General features: G+C 37.8%; 1 protein-coding gene across 8 annotated transcripts in view; it reads left to right on the top strand.

Moving 5' to 3' along the window:
- CCDC148 (coiled-coil domain containing 148) overlaps nucleotides 1–21,780 on the top strand; it is a 64,587-nt gene that overhangs the window by 23,431 nt on the left and 19,376 nt on the right. For all 8 annotated transcript variants that reach the window (XM_035331844.1, XM_035331841.1, XM_035331845.1 and 5 more), the window contains 2 exons: nucleotides 6,216–6,354; nucleotides 8,417–8,623. In XM_035331844.1, the coding sequence (XP_035187735.1) occupies nucleotides 6,216–6,354; nucleotides 8,417–8,623 (346 nt within the window). The remainder of the gene's footprint in view (nucleotides 1–6,215; nucleotides 6,355–8,416; nucleotides 8,624–21,780) is intronic.

The raw sequence follows: 21,780 nt of genomic DNA, 5'->3' as shown, positions 1-21,780 counted from the left end.
ATGTAGGTGGGGGGTAGGGGGGAGGAATGTGGCTCAAGAAAAACTGGTGGAAGTGACAGTGGCAGCAACCTGCTAGAGGGGTGCACAGGTAGGCTGCCTGGGACAAATTACCTGAATTGGGTCTGTGTATGCTAGCAGTATTAGATGGGAAGGTATAAAATCATAAATGAATCATCAGCAATTGCCTTGGGTATGGAATTTAAAGCTAAATCTTGATCTTTTTCTTTGCCTTCTGTTCCTGAAATCTTTATTGCTCATTTTGATTTCTATGATTTTGTCCACAACATTAAAATGTTTTCAATTCAAAAGGCAAAATTTGCTTTGTTCTTGTAGAATCACTTACTTTCAAGATATGGGGTTTATAAAACACAATGTTTTTTGTTACTTTTTACATTTCTTTGGAAAATTTCCATTGAAATATTTTGAGTTTGCAAAGATACAGCCTTAAGATTTAATTATTCTATAATTCATCCAGGTAACCTAGATCCAACAGATAATACTGTGAAAAATTGAGTGATGTAGATTTTTGACCTTATGTATCCGCTGTACTCTACTGACTAATGCAGTGCTTGTGAAATCTCTGCAGTTATCTGAGATCTCATTGCTGTCTACCTGAAGATAACAATACAATTGCAATACATTTTCACTCGTTCTTAAAATTTAAAGTTGCTCAGTAGAACAATACGATTATGTAGTAACATAATTGTAACTTTTCCCCCAAGGATCTGAGGATTATTTCTGTCATTCTTCCTCTGTCATCATGTGTGTGAATGTACAGAAAAAAGCACTGGGTTAATACATATTGCATTGTTTAACTGTTCGGGCTTTCTGCAACAAAAAAATTGTAAATGTGCATAGAATATCTAAAGAAGAAAAATGAGAGTAAGACAATCTGGTCTGCTATGTTCTTTGTGTATTTTTCAGTCCCACTAGAGTACATGCTACAGTGTTTATTGCTTTTAGAAACTTAAGAAATAGGGTCAGAATGTTTGATCAATCCAGATCTACGTATTTTATTGATGCTGAAACACAAATGTTGTTGTTGTTGTTGTTTTGTTTTTTTTAGGGAAACTGTCCCACAAATTGTGGACTTGGAACCAATGTGTTATAACTGATGATTCTCTAAGCACTATTATATTTTTGCCACAATTTCCAAGGATGTCTGAATTATTTTAATAACTGAAAAATTAATTGAGTATTACGTATTTAGCACTGTATCTTCAGCAACATCAAATGAAAGGAATACTATGAATAAGTCAAGTAAACCTGGTCCCTCTTTGGGTCTATTGACAGGATGTTCCTGCTGAACAACCAGCAATTACTCAATTGATAGAGAAGTTAACATACCACTTGGTGTAGAGAAGTTAACATATCTCTTGGTGGCATTGCTGCAATCTGTCTGCAGATTCAACCACACAGTGGTGCATCAAGTTCAGGCTGTCCCGACTATTGCAGAGGATAAGTGGAGATTATAGGACGGAGAGGGTAACTTCTCTTCCAAGTTGTTTGTATTTTGCAGGGTGTGTAAAGCTGAGGATTAACCTTGGGTAAGCCTTTCAAAGGAAACAGCTGCCTCAGGGCAGTTGAATATAAGACAATCACCCTGCTTCAGTTCTGAAACAACAATATAATGAAGTGTTTTCTAGTAGCAGAATGATATATATATATACACGTACTTGTATATGTATATAAGAAAAGCAAGCAGTATATTTAAAATTTGGGTTGTACATTCAGCCTTGTATAAGATTGTCAATATCCTGTCACTGAAGCAGCGTGACGCTAACTTAAATATTTATCTAAAATGTACTGGTGCTTTTCAGATTCTTTTTAGGTTAGGTCTTCCTTTCTGGAATTTTACAAGAGTTTTAAGTAAGGGAATGTCTTGCATTTAATCAGGCCGGAAATTTTGTAATTCTGTCCATTTTATGGTTGTGAATACTCTGGAATGGATCATGCTGGGCTGGATTGTGTTGGGCTGAACAATGCTTTTTTTAGCTGTTTGTCTATGAACAGCTGACAAAATCTAAGCACAGCTGACAAAGCTTGGCACAGCTGACAAATCAAGACACTGGCAGTCAGTGTTTTCCTACTCACAATAAACTACTTGCAGCTCTAGCTGTAGCTGTTAGCTCCCCAGAGTATCCTCTGCCATTCTCAATTTCTCCATCTTGTTCCTAGGTAGTACAGAGATCACAGAATCACAGAATGGCTCGGGTTGGAAGGGATGTTAACGACCACCTGGCTCCAACCCCCTGCTGTGGGCAGGGATGCCACCCACTAGATCAGGTTGCCCAGGGCCCCATCCAACCTGGCCTCCAAGTTGAACACCTCCAGGGATGGGGCGTCCACAACCTCTCTGGGCAACCTCTTCTAGGTTGCCCTCTGAGTGAAGAATTTCTTCCTAACATCTAATCTAAATCACTTTGATAGTTGAAAACCGTTCCCCCTTGTCCTGTCATTATCTGTCTGAGCGAAGAGGACATCTGTCTCTCCATCTTATTTACAAGTCTACTTGAGGTATTGAAATTGAGATCCATCATTAGCTGGCCATTAGAGCAATATACAAGTCAGAGGGATCCTTGCAGAGATGAGAGAACTGAGGCTGAGACTGGTGGTGCAGGAACCGGTGCGCCTGCCCATGTGCTCTGGAGGCAGAGCAGGTTGCCATACCAGCCTTCTGAGCACAGAACCTGTGCAGTTCCCTGCTCTCAACTTTGTGGTGTGATGTTTCCTGACTGAGATGTACCTTACTCTGCCTCACTCTTGTAGATGGAAGACCTACATTTGTTCATGAACTTGAATGTTTGGTAAAAATGCTGTTATCTTAAGAAAAAGAAATGGTACTCAGCATCAGTTGCAGTCAGATATTTAAGTCACACATGGCAAAGAATAATTAATTTGTTCATTAAAGTTACTCTTCAGAAAGCCCATACCTCAAACAGATTCTAAAATTAATAAATGAACAGATTTCATTAATCTCCTCCCTTTTCTCTACAGGGAGCTTTTCAAAGCACTCATTTCTGACGATCAGTTGCAAGACATCTTCTGCAGAGGCAGTAAAGGTTGCAAAAATAGCACATCTTCCCAGTAGCACTTCTTTATCAAAGCTCAGGAGCTGTTATCTTTGGAGAATTGTGTCCACTGTTTAAGCCCTACAACCTGAAGGTTACAAGTTATTACTACAACCATTCCCTGTTTAATGGATTCCTTAATCCCATTTTACTCTCCTGGGCACTATTTCTTCTTAGCATATGAGAAAACCCTCTGCTCAGACATCTATATTCATTGTCTTTCATGATAAATTTAAGCAATCACCTATAAAGAAACACTTCCATTACTAGAGAATGTCTGCATTTGCTAATGAGATTCCACATTTTATGTTGTCACTAGCACTTACTTGGTAGTTGTCAGTCACTGCAAATAAACTTTTTACAGGAGGTAAATATTTTTAAATATTTTTCTTACCCCCATTTCAAAGCAGTCTCTATTCCTCCTCATAATGCTGGATTTAATAGCAAACAGCTGCGTCCTAAAAATTGTTTGTCAGATATTCCACACGGTTTATAAGAAGCAAAAAGAAAATGGGTAGGGAGTAAGAATAATATAATTATCTCAGATAAGATTGTTGAGGAAAATATAGCTCCATGCACAATTGTACTAATTTTAACATTAATCAGTCTCAAAGTCCAGTTTATTACTCTAGTATTCTTAGTCCTAAATCTGTAACTGCACAAGTGCTGTGGAGCATTTCCATCCGAGTTTGTGCTACTGTACTGCAAAGCATCCACACAGAGGAAATATTTGAAGTCCTGGGTAAAAAGGGAAGTCAGTGGGCAGCAAGGTGAGGTGTGGCTGGGTGTTACATCGTATGCCACGCTAACTGTGCCAGCTCATTGGGTCTGTTCAGGTGGCATCCTTTTCATTCTTTCCAGTCAGGCTGCTTTTGAACTTTTATTTTTATTTTTTTTATTACTAGCCACATTTTGTGAATTACTCTAAAGCTGTCAGCAAATGCAGATTGTGAATGTTTCTCTTTAGAAAAGCAAAGATCTAAGTATCAGTGTATTACCTTTGTACTGTGACGTGGTACTGTTACCTGCAGACACTTTGGTCATTGTGTTGTTAATTTTCAATGTGTTGCTTTCATTTTACTCTGATAAACAGATGAATTACACAAACACACTACAACAGAGGGTCAGCTAAGATTTAATGCATCATGTTGTGTCCCCCCTGACCCCCAAAAGAAAAAAAAAGTTAACAAAAAAAGTTAAAGATGGAATCTGTCTATACACATATTACCACTGCAGAGCTCGGTTTTGTTTTGTTTGTAGCACAAATGGCTTTAATAACGTTGCTGGAATTTACTGAAGGAAGTAGGATGTGATTTTTTGTTATGCAGTTATCTTTGTTGTGTCATCTGGGTAAAGATGAGAGTAGCTTTAAACATTTATTCAAAGAAAAACAATATAGGGAAAGTACACATGGAGGGCAAGAAACAAGGCATTCATAGTTATGGAATAAATTTTTTAATGTTTCTTCTAATTTGGTTATATGTTGCCACCATTTTGATCAAGGAATAATGATTCTATGCTGAAAATGGTGTAGTAAGCTAAGAATAATTTTTATTTCATGAAATGGGGAATTGAAGGAAGAGAAGGAGGAAGCTCTGATCACTAGGTGTCTCCACAAAGGTGGGTGAAGGTCAAATCCTTCTTTTTTCCTACCTGATCATCTCTAAGACCAGAAAGGTAAGAATAAAACTCTTCTGTCTGCTTGAAGAAAGCCACAAAATGTATGCTATTAGGTAGATGAAAATGAATTGAACTCTGTCCAAATTCATGCCAACTTCATGGCAAAGCAAGCAACAGTGGAAAGTGCTGGGGTGGGATGGGGGAGAATGTGAAAAGTGTCATCAAGAGGTTGGGTTCCCTTGCCTGAGAGTGCATTACTTGGAAAATGATTTATTGAAATGGGTTATTTTGTCTGCATTCTTGAGGGATGTCTGTAGGTGAAGCATTCCGTATCTTTAAATGAGCAGATCTAGGGATATTCTTCCTCAATTACCCAGAGTATTTTACAGTGGTGATTATACACTGTGTTTATTGCACAGCATTCTTTAAACAAAAAATGTGTTAAACTGTATTAAATATATTTTTTAATATTTTTTCTCTACTGATCTCTCTTTGGAGATAATGGTAGATTGTATCATAAAATCTAGATTAATATTATATACAATTGTTTCACAGAACAGCAACTTGGTCATCTTTTTGAAAGGCTTGGTATTTCTGCCTACGTAGGGGTAAAGTTGTCCTAACATCTTACTGAATTCAGGGCCATTACATACCAATATACTGCTGCAGGCTCAGGAGGCCCAAGAGCCGCAAACAGTTGGAGGCTTCAGGGATTTGGTGTGGGGTGTAGATTCGTATAATTACCTTCTTTTAATTATACCTGGGCTTTTAGTCGCTTTTGAGAAGAGGTCACTGGGATAGAGACACCTTTTTGGTCTGACTTAGTATTGCTGCTCTGACATTAATGCTGATGACAAAAGCCTGATCTTTTATCGCCTACATGACCATGTGTTCAGACTGAAGGTAAAATCTAACCTCCAAACCTGTGTTACTGTGCTTGAGTTTCTTTTATGTTTGTTACATCTTGCTACTCTAATTTTCTGAAATGCATGCAGGCATACTGATTATTTCACCTCCTACTTAAAAGAAACAGGAATCTTTTGTCTTGCCCTGATTCTGTGGCTATCATTTTATTTATTTTTTTTTTAACTAATCCCTCATTTAGCTGCATACAGGTATTATTTCATTCACTGTAATCTTTTCATTAGTGCTCAGTGGCAGAAACCAGTCATCTTCCTTTTTCACACTGTATTTTCCATGTTGTGTGACTATTTGTTAATATAATTTCATTGAGAAACACAATGTCATTCCCTAATAAAAAATAATAAAAATAAAAAACAATAAAAGGTCACATTAAAAAGGCAGTCTGCGTTTGCTTTGTTTCATTAAAGAAAAGCTGTATTTCCCAGCTTTGATCCAATATCAGGTTTACAGGTGCAGGGTTGTGTCATAGAGCCCACTGAAGGTTTAGGCTTTATTTATTTATTTATTTATTTATTTATTGTAAGCACCTAGAACCAAACTTCTCCTTTTAAAATGTTAAATTACTTTGGAGCTGATTGTGTTGAATTTGAATTTCTGTAGGAACACTGAATGGAAGGAAGAAGATCAGTGGGTTTTTCAGACTGTTGTCAACCAGTATCCAAGTGATCTTCAGAGAAGAAGGACTTTGTACCTCGATGTGCTGCAGAGATACCTTCCTCACAAATCTAGACGCGATCTGGTCAGTGTTGTTAGTTCAACTGTATACTTTCTTGTATAAAGCATGTAGTGAGCATTTGTGTTAAAGAATGTTTATCAAAGGTTTTTATTTTGTAACTTCTTAACTATAGATTTTATTCTGTACAGTGAAGATGAGAGATGTTCCTGTCTTAAAAACAAACAAACAAAAACCATTCACTTCTTCAAAATAAGCACCATGGATTTTACAGTTCCACAACCCCTTACTGCCAAATTCACAAAACTAGTTTGCTAGCATTGCTTTTTGCTATACAATTTTATAGTTATGTCTCACTATTCTGCTTCTCTTGTTATTTTTATCTTTTATAAGGATGTATAGCATTGTCACACTGTCTAGGAACAGTTATTTTAATTGCTCTATGGCACATATATAGCAGGAAGAGTGGAAACTTATCTCCTGCTCTCAGAGAGAGGCTATTTTTACATTCATAATGCATTTCAAATTGATTACTGATTCTTTTTACGCTCCACAGTGAATAAGCACATAGCAGCTAATACAGAAACCCAGTTCAAGGCCAGAACATTTCAGGATGTCATAGGGAAAGTAGGAGTCTTTTCTTATCTCTGCATGTATTTTTAGACCATCTACTTCCTTATGTTTGAGGAGTGCCTAGTGCAGAGGAGTGGCAGTGTAGTGATACTGATGAATAGCCTAATTTCACCAAAAGTAAAGTTCTTGTGGATTTCAGAACTTCTGAATGTGAGAACTGGTCTAAAGAATTATATGCTTTGTATAATGTATGTGTACTTTTAAACATAGCCATTGTTAATGGGCTTCCCTAATTCTTCAGAGGGTCACTTAAAATTTAAAAATCATCATTCTGCATTGAGTGTGGTATGTATATCAACATGACAAATACAGAAATGTTAAAACAGTACTGAGAATCTGTTCTTAAAATGTTTGTTACCTTAGCATAATTAAACTTAGAGCTTCCTATTCTTCCTTCTTTCTGAAGAATGGATCATTGGACTAGTACTGAGTGCTTGATCTGGTAGCAGGTCATCAGAGAGATCTACTTTTTAGAAGAATAAACTCTGCATCCCATTTCTTGCTCAGTAGTTTCTCAGATTAGTTTAGCCGCTTGTCTGTAAGGCTCACCTGAGTTTGAGACCAGTGATGGCAATGTGAACCTCTGATACAGTGGCCTACACATACCTGAGCAAAAAGAATCTCCAGAGGTTGCAGTACCTCTTTACCTTCATCGATCTGTGAGCCTAGAGGAGGACCTATGAACTAGGCACCAGGTGAGTCAGCATGCCCCTGCCAAAGGCCTTGAAGTGAGCACCAAGGATGGTGCTCTTAGAACTTGTGAGCAGAAGGCCATCTTCATCCCTGTAATCTTCATCATTGTAACTGGTAGTTTTTTGGGATGTAAGACAGGTCCAAGCTTCTAATGCCTTAGACTATGGAGCATTACCTGTTACTACTTCTGTCAGTGTTGTGAAACTTGAATGTCCTCTGGAATCTCAATGAATAAGGCCAAAGAAGGTGTATTTAAGATTAATAACTGTATATTGGTAGTGGCAGTATGCTGCTTGTCAAGCCAAAAATCAATTTCCAAATTTCCTGTTAAGAAAGAAAAAGTGAATCTAATTCTCCTCTGTACTAAGCTTGTACAACTGCTTTAAGTGGTGGTCTGTTTTTCTATAGAAGATCATAACTTTCTATGAAAAGCATCATGCTAAAAGTGTTTAGTATCTCTGAAGATAGGTTACCTAGCTTGCATTGTATGTACTCTATGGCAAGAATATGTTTCATTTATTCTTATTCCAGAAGTATAGTTCAGGAAAGAACAGTGGCTTATCAGGATACTGAAATGCCATGTGATAGAGGCAGACACCAGGGAAATACTGGAACGCTGTCATGGCCTACTGACACTGGGAGTCTGCAGTATACCTAATACCTGGCAGAATACTTTTAGCCCTAATTGTGGATTCCATAGGGATATTGGTGATGTAATAATTATACAAATGATATTCAAGTTTTGCAAAATACTGTATTAATGAATGGTGTTAAGCCTTTCTGAAATGCTTTACTTTTTTAGGTTATTCATGAGAGAGCTTGGGATCATTACAATTTCCTTAGGAATCAACACAGAGTTTTGATATTAAATTGGATTCAAGCTAGGAAAGCCTTTTTACTTAAGGCAGGGATGGCTGTTGCTGAAGCCTCCGCTGCTCAGGAAGAAGAAGTAGCGTCTGCTAATAACAAACAGAAGCAACAGGAGATCTGTGTTGATCTGAAAGCCAAGGTAGGTTCAGTTATAAATCTAACACAAGCACATCTGTTTTGTACTGCCAAATTCAAAATGAATGCAAGCAAAAACTGTTTTTAAAATTACAGTATGATTTTGAAGATTCTCTGTTTCATTACTCATGGAGATCCTTTTAGTGTCATATTCCTACCAACTCTTGAACTTAGTTTGTATTTTTTTAAGAATTTGATTACCTAGTTAGTATGTTTTAGGCCTTACTCTTAGTTTCATGCTGTGGGTATAGTCTTTGCATGAACTGTGATCACGTTTATTGGTGGATTTTGAGCACCATCTAAGAGTTTGAACTGGTATTTCTGTATTGGAAGAACAAGATCTGTTCTGCTGTTTAGAATATGAGAGACTGTAAACAAGCCACCAGGAGTAGAGGTCTGGTGTCAGACTCTGCTTTTGTTTTTAACTCTAGCAAATCACAAAATATTTGTGTGTTTTGGTTTCATCCTTAGCAAAGTGGGCTTAATACCTGTACCATGTGAGGTTTATGTCATAACTGGGTTTAACACTAGAATCTTCATAAGTGGCAGTGAAACATGTTCCATTCATCATCACTATCACCAGTCTATTAGATAAAGGGTAGTCTGTTTTCAGAGAAATAATGAATATCTGTCCTCATTTCTGTTTACTTTTCAGGAATAGAAAGCATTCTTAAAAATTGATCCCATATTGTGTTTGCCCTTGTTATACAAGTTTCACAATATCCTGAACAGAGACTTGCTGAGGTGAACAAGACTTAAAACAAACAAACCCTGTTTTTTTCTAAGGGTATTTTCCTAAATAAAATAGGAGGAGCTTGGACACAAGAGGAGAGCATTATGTTGATGCCTAAGGCATTTATAAGGGGAATCATATTTCCGGGCATGAAAGGCATTTGTTTGAACTGTTCTCTGATTTTCCACTTGCACAGAAATTATCATATGATGTATTATTCTCACTTTATCAACATTGTCTTTGAACCCCTACTTTTCCATGAAGTACTAAAGAGCTGGAAATCACAGTAAACCTGAACTGTGATTAATCAGGATTTTTGATTTTGAGTTTAGCTTTTCACTGTAATAATAATACGAAGGACTGCCCTCCCCTCTTCCTAGAGTCTTCTGACAAAGGAAGTTTTGAATCCAAACAGTTTAGGGTTAGAAGCTGTCTGGGCTTGACTGAGTGGGGAATACCTGACTGAAGAGCCAGGCTGGTGCGAGGAAGTGGTGTGAGGAATGCTTTTCTAGAGCTCTATCTTGACCACAGGCCTCCCGTTCTGGAATTGCTCTTTCTCTTACCTGCACTAGCAGAGGTGGAAGGGACACTTATTCCAGAATTGTGAATTTTATCAACCAGTTACTACCCCCCTCCCCCCCCCATAAAAGTACCAAAAAAGTACCAAGGAAGTGTTATGTTATCTCCATGTAGCTTAAGATTCTCACTGTTGCATTCATTGCCTCAAAGTCTTTAGATTGTGACCTTCTATTTCCAGTAACCTGGAACTGTTTGAAACTTAAACCTATTAGGCCCACACATCTCAAGGGTTGCTTTCAAAGGTGACTTTTTTTTTTTTTTAAAAAAAAAAAAAAAAAAAAAAAGTTGAAAGCCTGATCAAAAGCAATTCATCTGCTTCTCAGAAGAAATAAATAAAAATGTACAGTTTTGCTGTTAAAGATACCATTGTGACCCTGTTTTGATCAGCTCTGCAGCTGAAGGGGCTAGAGGATGGAAGCTAAAACTGGGCATGCTATTTTTCAAGATTATTCTGAATATATCCATGTTTTTTGTCTGGTTTTGGCAGCTATATATGCATTTGAAAACTTATACTTTAGCCAGTTATAGTTCCTTTTTCAAACTTTTATTTCCACACTTCTGAAGTGTCAACTACAGAAGTCATACTGTTGAAAGTGGTTGTGGGGAACTATCAGCTAAAAAGTAACTCATGGTCTAGGGAGTTAAATGTACACCAACTAAAAGCCCATTGTGATGAGGGTCCGTAGGACGAGATTAAAAAAAGTGAACCTCTCTCTGCAAAGGAAGGAATGTAGAGCTGGAAGGCGGGAGATAGGAGTGTTATCCCACTGTTTTGCCATTAATTGCCTTAGCGTTTTGCATTTCTGTAAGTTTAATGTAAGGAAATCTTACTGAAACCACTTTCCCAGAGGAACAATGTAGTTGTTATGATTTAGCTGTAGAGTTAATTTGGTATGCTTGTGAAGAGTTTGTATCCTGAATGTGAGAGTTGTAGATCTTGTTCATTACACCAGCAGGTTTCAGAAAAAAGCCATAGTATTCATATGCCTTTTTTCAGCAGCTGTAAAACAAAGCTATGGCACATACACTGTAAGTTCTACATGTCTAAACAATTCTAGAAATACAAAGGATTGCTACATCTGTTTTGCATACACTGTACAAAAATACATGAAAATCAAAATGGCTTGTTTAAGCAGCTGTTGATGCTAGAATGTGAGACTAGGCTCTGAATAGACACCTTTCCCTTTTCTTCCAGTCAGTACGCCACGGAGTCTGTTGTACTTACTCTGTTTAAAAGGGATATCTTTTTGTAAAATTCTATGGTGCTTGGAGTTAGTAGGGTTTTTCAAGAATTTTTCTTTCTCTGTGTGTCAAAATCTGTTTGTTCCTATTTGTAGAATGGATTTAGCAGTGCAAAAGAGAAAATATGGCAGACTACATATTTTTTATTATTGTAAGCAATAATTACATAATATCACCTAACATCTATCTATATATGCATTTATTTCTTCTCTGGCAACAACGAACCGAGGCATAAAAAAAGACTAACAAACATGTTATTTAAAGTTCTTTTAAATGCACTGGAGGCAACTGTGCCATCCACGAGACTGGGCTTTGTGACTGACAAGAGGTGATAAAACAATTAAAAAGTGAAACAGCGGAGAAGTTAAATTTATGCTTGTAGCAGTTTGTACTTGGGGAATGAATTTTTTAAATTCATTTTCCACATTCCGTGTCACAGAATATCAGTGTGTGTCCTTAACAAAAATCAGAGTCTCTAAGGAGGAATTTTGAAACAATCCAAGAAGCTCAAGTGAAATAAATCATGAGGGCTATATCATAATCATCTGAATGAAGTAAAGTGTGAAATGGATAATACTAGTGAGGATGTACTACATATCCTTAAAGAATGAATGTTTCTGATACACATCTTTAACCTCCCCCCCACCCCCCCGCATTTCCCAGGGTGGGGGGAACAAAACTGTGGGAGAACTACACCTTAAATGAGTGATGGGGAATGACCCATGTTATGTTTGGTGCACTTTGTAGTGTGTGGATTTATCCAGGTTCAGCATTCTGTACCCTGTGCTGTGTTTTGGTGAAATTCCTCTTCCTAAACAAGATAAAGAGAAGTGCATTGTTCTTTGTCAAAAGGCAGTTAAGTAATAAAGTGGGAATGATCTTCTAAGAGGGTTCGTAGTGTGCTGCTTCACAGTTGGTTTTTAATGGCTTGAAGTACTTGCTGTTCCGCATTTATAAATTCAGTCGATTTTTGCATGCATTCAGAATATTATTTTTGAGTTGAATTTATGAAAATATTTGTAATCCAGTTATTTCCACCTTCATATAAAACAGTTTAAAAAGGACAGTCAACAGAAGACCTACAAAAGTAGATGAAATGGGAGTTGAATCTCCTGAGCATGATGCATAGGGTGCTTTTTCTTCCTTCATATAAAACAATGTATCCCTTTTCCTTTAAATCTTTTGTGTTCCAAGATTAATCCACATTCGAGTGCTAAAATCTCTTGCAACAGAATGCTAATTTTTGGAGAGCAATTTTTGCACTCCTTATCCTGACAGAAACTAAGATAGATTAAATTCAAAAGAAGGATAGTTGGATGGAATTAATGGAAATGTTACAAGTTACATAAAGCATGTTGCAGATTGACTTTCTTCTTCTCCCTTCCTATATAATGAGAACAGGTTGTTGTTTTTTTAATAATCAAATATAGTCAAATCACTGATTTGAATGACTATTACAGGAGATCAACATTAAGGTCCTGCAACTGGCTGCTCATGGCTTGGACTGGCATACAGACTGGCATACGCTTTGTTGGGTTAAAAACTGGCTGGATAGCCAGGCCCAAAGAGTCGTGGTGAATGGAGTTAAATCCAGTTGGAAGCCAGTCACTAGTGGAGTCCCCCAGGGCTCAGTACTGCAACACAGTTGCATGTGTTTCTCTCTGTTCTTCTGAGAATACCATCACAGTTCCATTTAAACAAACCATTGTGCCCCCAAACTTCAATCAGAGGAGCATATGGTGCCTCAGCTGAGACATATCTGTCTCAGTCACCTGGCTGCTCAGTTTAGCAATGCTTGTAGGATCATAAATATGTTAGAGACTTACACTTACCTGTCAGATTCAGTTGAAATTGTCCAATGATCCCCATATTACTTGGGAATGGATAGTAAGACAAGTATACAGCTCACCCTAACCTTATGTTCTTTGGAGAATAATCTTCCTTCAGCTAGGAAGGAAGCACCTCAGGCAAGTAAAATAATATGCATTCGTACTTTCCAAAAGTAGTAAAATATCAAAGGCACTGTTCATAGCACTGCATAAAGAAATAGAAGTGAGCTTAATTCGCTGTCCTTACATATACAGTACAAAGTAGTTGTAAATAGAAGTGCAGTTTAAAGTTATGTATGAGTGAATATTTAAGCCTACAAAATAATTGAAACTTGTTAATAATATGTTGACACTCCTGTTGTCAAGAACTGTAAGATTTCTAAATAATACTGACTGACAGGAGAGAAGAAATACCAGGACAAGCTGTGAAGAGTAAACCGTTGACGTATTGTCTTGACCGAAGATACTGTGACATGCTTTCAGCTTCAGGGAGTCGTAAGGATGGCTCATAGGATGGCTCATAGTCATAGGATGGCTCAGGCTGGAAGGGACCTCATAGATCACCCAGTTCCAACACCCTGCCATAGGCAAGGACGCAACCCACTAGGTCAGGTTGCTCAGGGCTTTGTCTAAACTGGTCTTGAACACCTCCAGGGATGGGGCATCCCCAGCTTCTCTGGGCAACCTGTTCCAGTCTCAACACCCTCTGCGTGAAGATTTTCCTCCTAACCTCTAATCTAAATCTCCGCTCTTTTTGTATAAAACCATTCCCCCTCGTCCTGTCATCTGATTGAGGAACTGAAACTGGTCCTCTGCAGCATCACGAGGTTTATAGGTACCAAGCCCAGCCTTAGTGACTAAATTTCCTAACTGAAAATAGTGTCTTTTTACTAGGCTTTCTTTGACAGAGAATTATTTTCAAATGTTTTCTTCTGTATCCCTTTTTCTGATGTAAGCACTTTTATAGCGGAAAAAAATGTCTATGATTCTGTTAATGATGAAAAGTTACTTTTATCCATTTTCTGATTTTCAATTTTATTTTTTTCTAGACGTGGATATGGACTTCTGTGGGACAAAATTTAATCCTAATGACAATAGTCTTGCTTTTCTCCATTACTTCTTGCAGACCTCTTGCGAAGGGTAGCCTGTGGAGCACGAGCTGCTCAAGAGCACCAGTCAAAATTTACTAGAGGTGTTAACTTTCATTGTTAATGTCAGAAGGTAAACTCACTCTGTGATTAGAAAAACAATCAATCTTGCAAATGTATTATTTCTTAGTTATATTATTACCAAATGCTCTAATCAAGGATTTTTCATAGTTTTTTTGTAAGCCAGTTAGAAGCAGAGAATACTGTTAGCTTGTACTATTTGCCTGGTTTGTCATTCAAGGGACCCTGTGGAGTCTGGAGGTAATTCCATTTCTTCTTCAGAAGATTTGAAAGAATTCCCACTCTAGAAGAGAAGAGGGAACAGGTTTTTCTGTTTGTTTTGTTTAGAGCTGAAAGTTACTGGAGATTTCAGACCACTATCTGTTAATGTGATAGCTCCTTGTGCACTTAACTATGGTTGTCATTGACCTGTGATGTTGTAAATTACTTAATGTATTAACTATGTGGTCTCAGGAGATGATGATGCACTCTTTTTGAAAGTAATACAGACGAGTCCTTCAGCATGATGGTAGCTTCCCTGAGGAAAAGGAGCAGCGCTGTCACTGCTGAACCACTGAGTCAGTGCCCTGCTGCTTCAGTCTTTGCTGCCCTGTAAGCTCTGTGTTAGAGTGGCCGGTGTTCTGTTTTTGCTAAGTGTCAAAAGTACAGTCTGTATTTCATCTTACTCTTTTGTTGTTTTGTACATCAGCATGCGTGAAAATTGTGTGGGCCAATTTGCACATTGATGAGCAGGTTTCAAAACTCAGTGGTTTGCAGTTTTAATATGTTTAGCTTCACAGAAGCCATCTTATAGCCAGTGGCGAACTACAGGACAACCTGTAGCCTTACATACTGATTCATTCTTCTAACTTCTGTAAACTAGCTGTGAATCAAGGTCATTTAATCATGTTATGAATGAGATAGAGCAGTACAGAATCCAGGTCCATCCTTGTGTTGACTCTGTGATGTGAAGAGTGAGCAGTAGTTTAAAAAGAAACAAACAAAAAACAAAACTAACCCAACAAACCTATCTTAAGAGGAAGCTGTCTGGTATGAGGCAGAAAGAAGCAGAACAGAAGCATACAGAGGAGTAGTGAGGAAGGGACAGAGGAGATGAATGAGGCAAAATTAGTAAATAAGGGAAGGCTAACAGATCATGTGCATGGGACAAGATATTCAACAGGCCAGGAAAACGATAACCTGGATACTCCCTTACTTCTATGACCTCCTGGCTTCCTAAAGTGAGCTCTTCTGTTGGCACAGTTAGCAAGGATTTTGAATGCTTGGTGTTTGTTGAGAAGCTAGTGGCCAGAAGTATATTAAGCATTTTATCACAGCACAGACAGCAGGATGCCTAATAAGCATGTTGCTTAACCTGTTGGCGTGAGACAGTAACTCATCAGCAGAGGCTTCTGCACTGCTACCACCACTTGAACTAAAATATGTCAACAGCAATGTTTCTTTCTAAATATTTCTACTTCATAATGATATTTAGTGTGGAACCCTCCCTGCTAAAATTGAATTTCTTACCATAGCTAGTACCATAATCTACTAGCTTACTAGCAAGGTAGTAACTGACAGATTTTTGCTTTTTTAAACATTCATGTCAGTTCATAAGGTTACTGATAATACAAGAAAAGGCAAATGGTGTGTATGATGCTCATAGAAAAGGACTTTCTGAATTTAAAAATTGATAGCTATTTCACATTGTTTTGATAAGCTTCCCCCTCCTCTGCCCTTGAGTAATATTTTAGACTCCAAGGAATTGTTCTTAATATACACTTCAATTTTTTTCCCTTTTATGAGTTCTAGGATTCACACCCTGAGGCACCTGTCTCATTATCTTTCCATTTAGGAATATATGTATATACTTTAATCTTATTTTGTTTTCAAGAATAACGCTTAGTTTTATTTTGATGTGTGTGGAGTGGAGCTCATTAGTGCAGGTTTGTTTTCTTTTCTGATAAAATGATACATCACAAGCAGGTCTATAATTCATCCCAGTGTCATTGGAGGTTTCAGCTTTGAAGCAGAATTTGCCTGTGATTTCCAAAGTCCTGGCAAACAAGTTGTTAACTGGAACCATGAAATGCCCACTGCACAAGTGTAAGTTTACTCTTCAGTTCCCGTGCTGTGAATACTGTGTGGCTGAGAGCTGTTGAAACTACTGCACATGGGCATAATGTTACCAATAGGTTCAGTGATTCCTCAATCTCGGACTTTTTCTGCAAGTCCAAACAATCAATAGAGTGTGTCCAATCATGCATTCCTATGAGTGTCAGGGTTTTTGTGCAAGTACTATGAACTAGGTACTTCTCTCTCTGTAATCATTCTGTCCTGGAGATGCAAGTGTTTTGCAACGTGTATAATTTTTTTTTTCCCTAACACCAAGCAGAAAGTCTTTTGTGTGAGTGGTAAAGGTAGGTTTTGTAATGAGAAATTGTGGGTGAATGCAAGCAAGTTTGAAAACACTTTTTTAATGAAGTGCACTACTTTTCAATAGTCATTGAATAGACATTTCCTTATAATCAGTTACTTTTAAAATATATATATATATATAAATTTTGTAGCACACTGTGCTTCTGTCTTGTTCCCTTTGGAAAATATTTGAGTCCAAGGGATTTATTATCTCATTAATCCAAGTGGAGTTTGTGCTAAACTTCTGTTAAACTTAATAGAAATTATCTGGGTAAATCCTTGGTAGACTAGATCTTTAATTTTTTACTTTCTTTTAATTTTTTCCCCACCTGAGAATGGAGTTGCTCAGGCAGGAGACATAGATCAGCATGTGCTACTTTCATCTGAAGTATTAATGACTAAGCTGTATTGCAAGTGAAGAGACTGCTGCTGGAAGTGAAAGTCACCTCCTTATGAATTTTCTATGTTAATCTTCTAGTGGTCTCAGTTTGACTTCATTCTCCAGCCAGTGCTATAATAGATTTAAAAAAAAAAAAAAAAAAAAAAGTAATGACCTTCGTTTGGGGAAATAAAGTTTGCCCATTTTTAATATATCATCTTCATTGATGGGGTGATATATCCATTAAAAACAGAACTGAGAAGAATATCCTTACTGAAGACTTGATGTTGCAATCCTACAATTCCTTTAGTCTATAGCCTTTTGTCACTTTTGCTAATCACCTTTTACATGTGTTTTGCTTGCTTCTCTTTCTCAGAACACAATGGAGAGCTCTAAAATGGTCTTTTCTTTGTAAATGGAATTCCTTAGGTCACCAGCTTGTTCCGAGGCTGCAGACCTTACCTTAAATACATGAGAAAAAAAAGTCATGGTTGACATGATTTGAATCCAAACTGGCAAGCAAGAGGGATATCAGAGGATTTTATTTTTTCCCCTTTTAGTTATGACTTCCAGTATCAACTATCATGCATGTTAATCTTATTGGGAATCCTTATTTAGAATTTGAATTCTAGCTGCTTGTTTCATCTGTGTAGCACTGCAGCCTGCCAGAATACTGATCTGGAGCTCTGTGTAGCCGTTGAGAGTCACCTTTCCTCCCAGTCATTCTGTGGCCTTTTGGTTTGTAGTTATTTTTGCTTCAGTTTTCAAAGGATGGTTTTATTTATTGCATGACCTTCACTGTACAGGCCCTCTTTACACCTGTCAATTGTCCTCTGTTCCTATTTGTCTAGCTCTATGTACTTTAGCTGCTGGAAGGAGCTTGGTGCCAAGTTCCTTGGTATCATCCAAGGCAACTTAACCTGCTTCTAATGTAAGCCAATGTTTCTTGAAAGAGAAGACCTTACATGGAGTAACGTTAGCTTGTGTTACCATAGTGGGAATTCTTAAGGAAAATCTTCCCAAAGTTTTGTCATTAAAAGATATATCTGTAGCATTAAGTACATGGTAAATATGTTATTACTATTCATACTTTAGTGTGAAAGAACTAATAAATTATTTTTAGTGGTTTGTAGTGTACTTTACATTATTGTAATATGCAATATTGAAATAATGAACTGAAAATAGATTTGTATGTATTTTCTTCAGTGCAGCAATTTAATAATTCACTTGGCAAGAGCTCTGCTAATAATATATGAACTGTGAAATGTACTTGAAATGCTGGTTGTAATTAAAAACCTTCAAAACTTAACATTGGCAGTACTTTTACTGCTAAAATGCAAGTTTCTTTTTGAAACAGGCGATAGGGAGTCCAATTTTTAGTGTATTTTTAGTATTAGTTTAACCACTGGGATCTTTTAGTATTTAAACAGAACATTTGCTGTTGATACAGTAAACTCTACTGTTCTGATTTTGTACTAGTAGGAATGAAAGAATGCAATCAAGAACATACCATTTTTTTTGTGCATTCTGTGGTCCAAAATTACTACCTCAGGGAATCAGAATTATTGTTCAGGATTGTTTTTGTTCTTCTGTTCTACATGATGTTACCTCTGGAGGAAAAAACAGATGAATACAGTGGGTTTTCTTGACAAGCCTATCTTGTAGGAACCCTGGAAATTGAACGTCAGGTAGTCACTTTTAAACAGCAAAAATATTAAAATTGTGGAAATGCATGCCACTGAGATCCCTCAGCTACCATGCTATGCTTCACTGCCCGCCCTTTGATGCTGTTTGGCAGCAGCGCCCAGAGGCTCTCAGATAGGACTGGGTTCCCGCAGTGCTATGTGTTCTACAAACACGCAGTGAAGTATAGTTTACAAGGTAAATACAGATGCAGATTTGGTTTCTGTAAGAGGCAGTCCACCATATCCTTTGTTGTCGTAAGTGAAAGTAGTCTAGCTCCTTATTTTTCAAGCTGTGACAATGTGAACAGGGGGATCTTTTCATTCTGGCCTGTGCCACCTTCCATGGGTGATTGTCCCCAAGATGTTCCCTTCACAGGCAGTCTGGCCCACAAAATAAGGTGAGGCTGTGGGACTAGAACTATTCTCTAGCAGAAGGATAACGTTCAAACGTGGTTTAAAAACTGAAATACTTTGACATTGGACTCAGTTGTTTGATACCTAATTTTTGGAATTTTTTACATAATAAAACGTTAATTTGTCACAGCTCTGTTAAGAACGCTTTTTCCTAAATTACTTTAACACTTCATCTGGGGAATACATGGCATAGTGCCAACCTACTGAATAACATTTTATAAATATTTTGCAGACAGTCTTTTTCTGCTGTTACCAGCTTTTCCTTTTTTGTTGAAATAGCTAATCACTTTTTAAAGGAGGTGACTCCTCTTTCACCTTACTGAAAAGACATGGTTGGGATGAATGTGGGATGGGGCAGTGATGATGTAAAATAACATCACGTGCTGCCTCCAGAAAAGAGTAAATGGGTATTGTGGGGAAGTATAATATAATGAAACTTTCCTTCCTTCTGTCATTCTTATTACCTACTTCCTTGTTCTGCAATGGGCTTATGCGTTGAAAAATATTAACTAGATTAGATAAAAATGGAAAGCAGATTATACCCACTAAGTAAATGGGTGTTTTTAGTAGTGATTTAAGGCAGCGTAGATAGATAGCACTGTAGAAAGCAGTGGAGATATGAACTGAATTATTGGTGTAGGGCGGTACATTAGTTTTGTCTGAGAAACCTAGTTATATGCTTAATGTTCTGTTAGCTAAGGGAAGTCGTATATTTCGTGCTTGGTTATACTCACTTGTTTTTATGAAACCTGTTGAAAATCTAGATTAAACCCTAATACTGATTTCTATCTTGAATCAAACGTCATTAACAGAAGAGCTATGTGCATAGAAGTAGGGACAGATTATGGCTTGTCATGAGATAGGTGTAACATACGTGACGTGGAAATAACTGCTAACCAAAATGAATGAATAAGGAAGTTTGAGCTGTGTCTAGACTAGTCTTAGTATCTCTACTGTTAGAGGCTTTCCTTTAATCAGTTGTCTTTGTGACAGACTGTTGGTACACCTCTAGTCTCGGCATCTATTTACAAATCAGAAGTTCCCCTGAAGTTTCAGTTAACTTAAAGCAAGATCAATTTAATGGGCTCACCATGCTAACTAATGGCTGAAATCAAATAACAGATATTGCAGCTAAGCTCCAGAAAATGGGGTCTTATGAAAATTGACAGCTTCCTTCTAAATGTCTCTTAGATGGTTGTCCTGTTTAACTCATTCTATTTCTATCGCTGTTCCATACTTCTGTGTAGATGGATGGTTTGAAATTTTAATTAGCTCTTTTCATAAACTGTGGTACAAGTTCTTCTGGACCATTCTCCTGACAATGCTTCCCTTAGTACTTTCTTGCTTCAGAATATTGTACTACTATGGATTTCTTTGCCTACCTAATGGTTTTCATGTTTGTGTGTAGCTTAGAAATTCTGTAATCAGTTTGTCATCCCCTCTGCATGATGGGTGTATGTTTTAGACCCAAAACCCACTGGCTTCTTCCACGGGATCCGTCTGATAAACAAAAAATGCTGTATAAGAGAGGTTTAGGTCATTTATCCATTTTTCATTTTTGCCATGCTGAGAAATTTGTTTAGACCTCATCTAGGGCTGAATTTGTTATTAGAACTGTAGAAAACCCTGCAATAAATGTCTGAATAAGTCTTACTCCTAGTATGTAGCCGTTCCTTCCCTTCCACGGTTCTCTTCAGTGTTTAGACATCACTCTCCCAAAAAAGTGTGTTGGACTGCCTTACCTGCTTCCTTTCCTGCTTTTTTGGTAGTGCCCCAGCTCTGAACTACACCACAATAATCTTTGCTTCCCATATTCCTCTACAAAATACGCTTCTGTTATGCTAAACATAGCTAAACGCATGATCCTTTCTCATGCCACTTAGTTCAGAGGGACTAGCATAAATCTTAGAGCATCCACTTGTCTATTCCATGTTTCAACTTTTGAACAAACTTAGGAAATAATGGCCTCATGACAGGAGAGAAAGACTTGAGTCTTTCAGAACTGAGTATGGGAACTGGTGCTGGAAAGTAATGTAAGGACTGAACTATAGAGAAATTGTGTTCCTCTTACACCAGGGCAATTCTCTAATATTAAAGAAAGACAGCAGGCAACAGAGAAGACATTCCCAAGTTAATGTTTTAACCCCAAAAGAGTGTTTTCGAATGGAACAGCTTTGGTGTCAAGGGATGAGAAGATGGTGGCTCTCCTAAATGAGCATCCTCACATTAAAAATGAGGATGCTCATTTAATTTTTGTGATGTCTGGATACAGATTCTTGAATCAAAAGTTTTTTGTTCTTCACAAAAGTGTTTTGTTCTTTCTTTCCTACTGGAGCAACTGCAATGGGGTGATTGGAGTGTTTCTCATATGAGGAGAGGCTGAGAGAGCTGGAACTGTTCAGCCTGGAGAAGAGGATGTTCAGAGGGGATCTTATCCATGTATCTCATCCACCTGAAGGGAGGGTGCGAAGAGCGTGGAGCCAGGCTCTTCTCAGTGGTGCCTGTTTCCAGGACAAGAGGCAAAAGGCACAAACCAGAACACCTGAAACTACATCCATCTGAGCAGAAGAAAACACTTTTCTGCTGAGAGGGGGTGGTTGAACACTGGTGCAGGTTTCTGGAGAGACTGGGTAGTCTCAGTCCTTGGAGATGCTCAAACTCTGAGTCAGCATGGTTGTGGGCAGCCTGCTGTACCTGACCCTGCTTGAGCAGGGAGGTGGGCTAGATGGTTTTG

The sequence above is a fragment of the Oxyura jamaicensis genome, chromosome 7 (assembly GCF_011077185.1).
Source record: "Oxyura jamaicensis isolate SHBP4307 breed ruddy duck chromosome 7, BPBGC_Ojam_1.0, whole genome shotgun sequence".
Lineage (NCBI taxonomy): Eukaryota > Metazoa > Chordata > Aves > Anseriformes > Anatidae > Oxyura > Oxyura jamaicensis.
The sequence above is the reverse complement of the archived record's forward strand: the minus strand, read 5'-3'. Positions and strand labels throughout refer to the sequence as shown.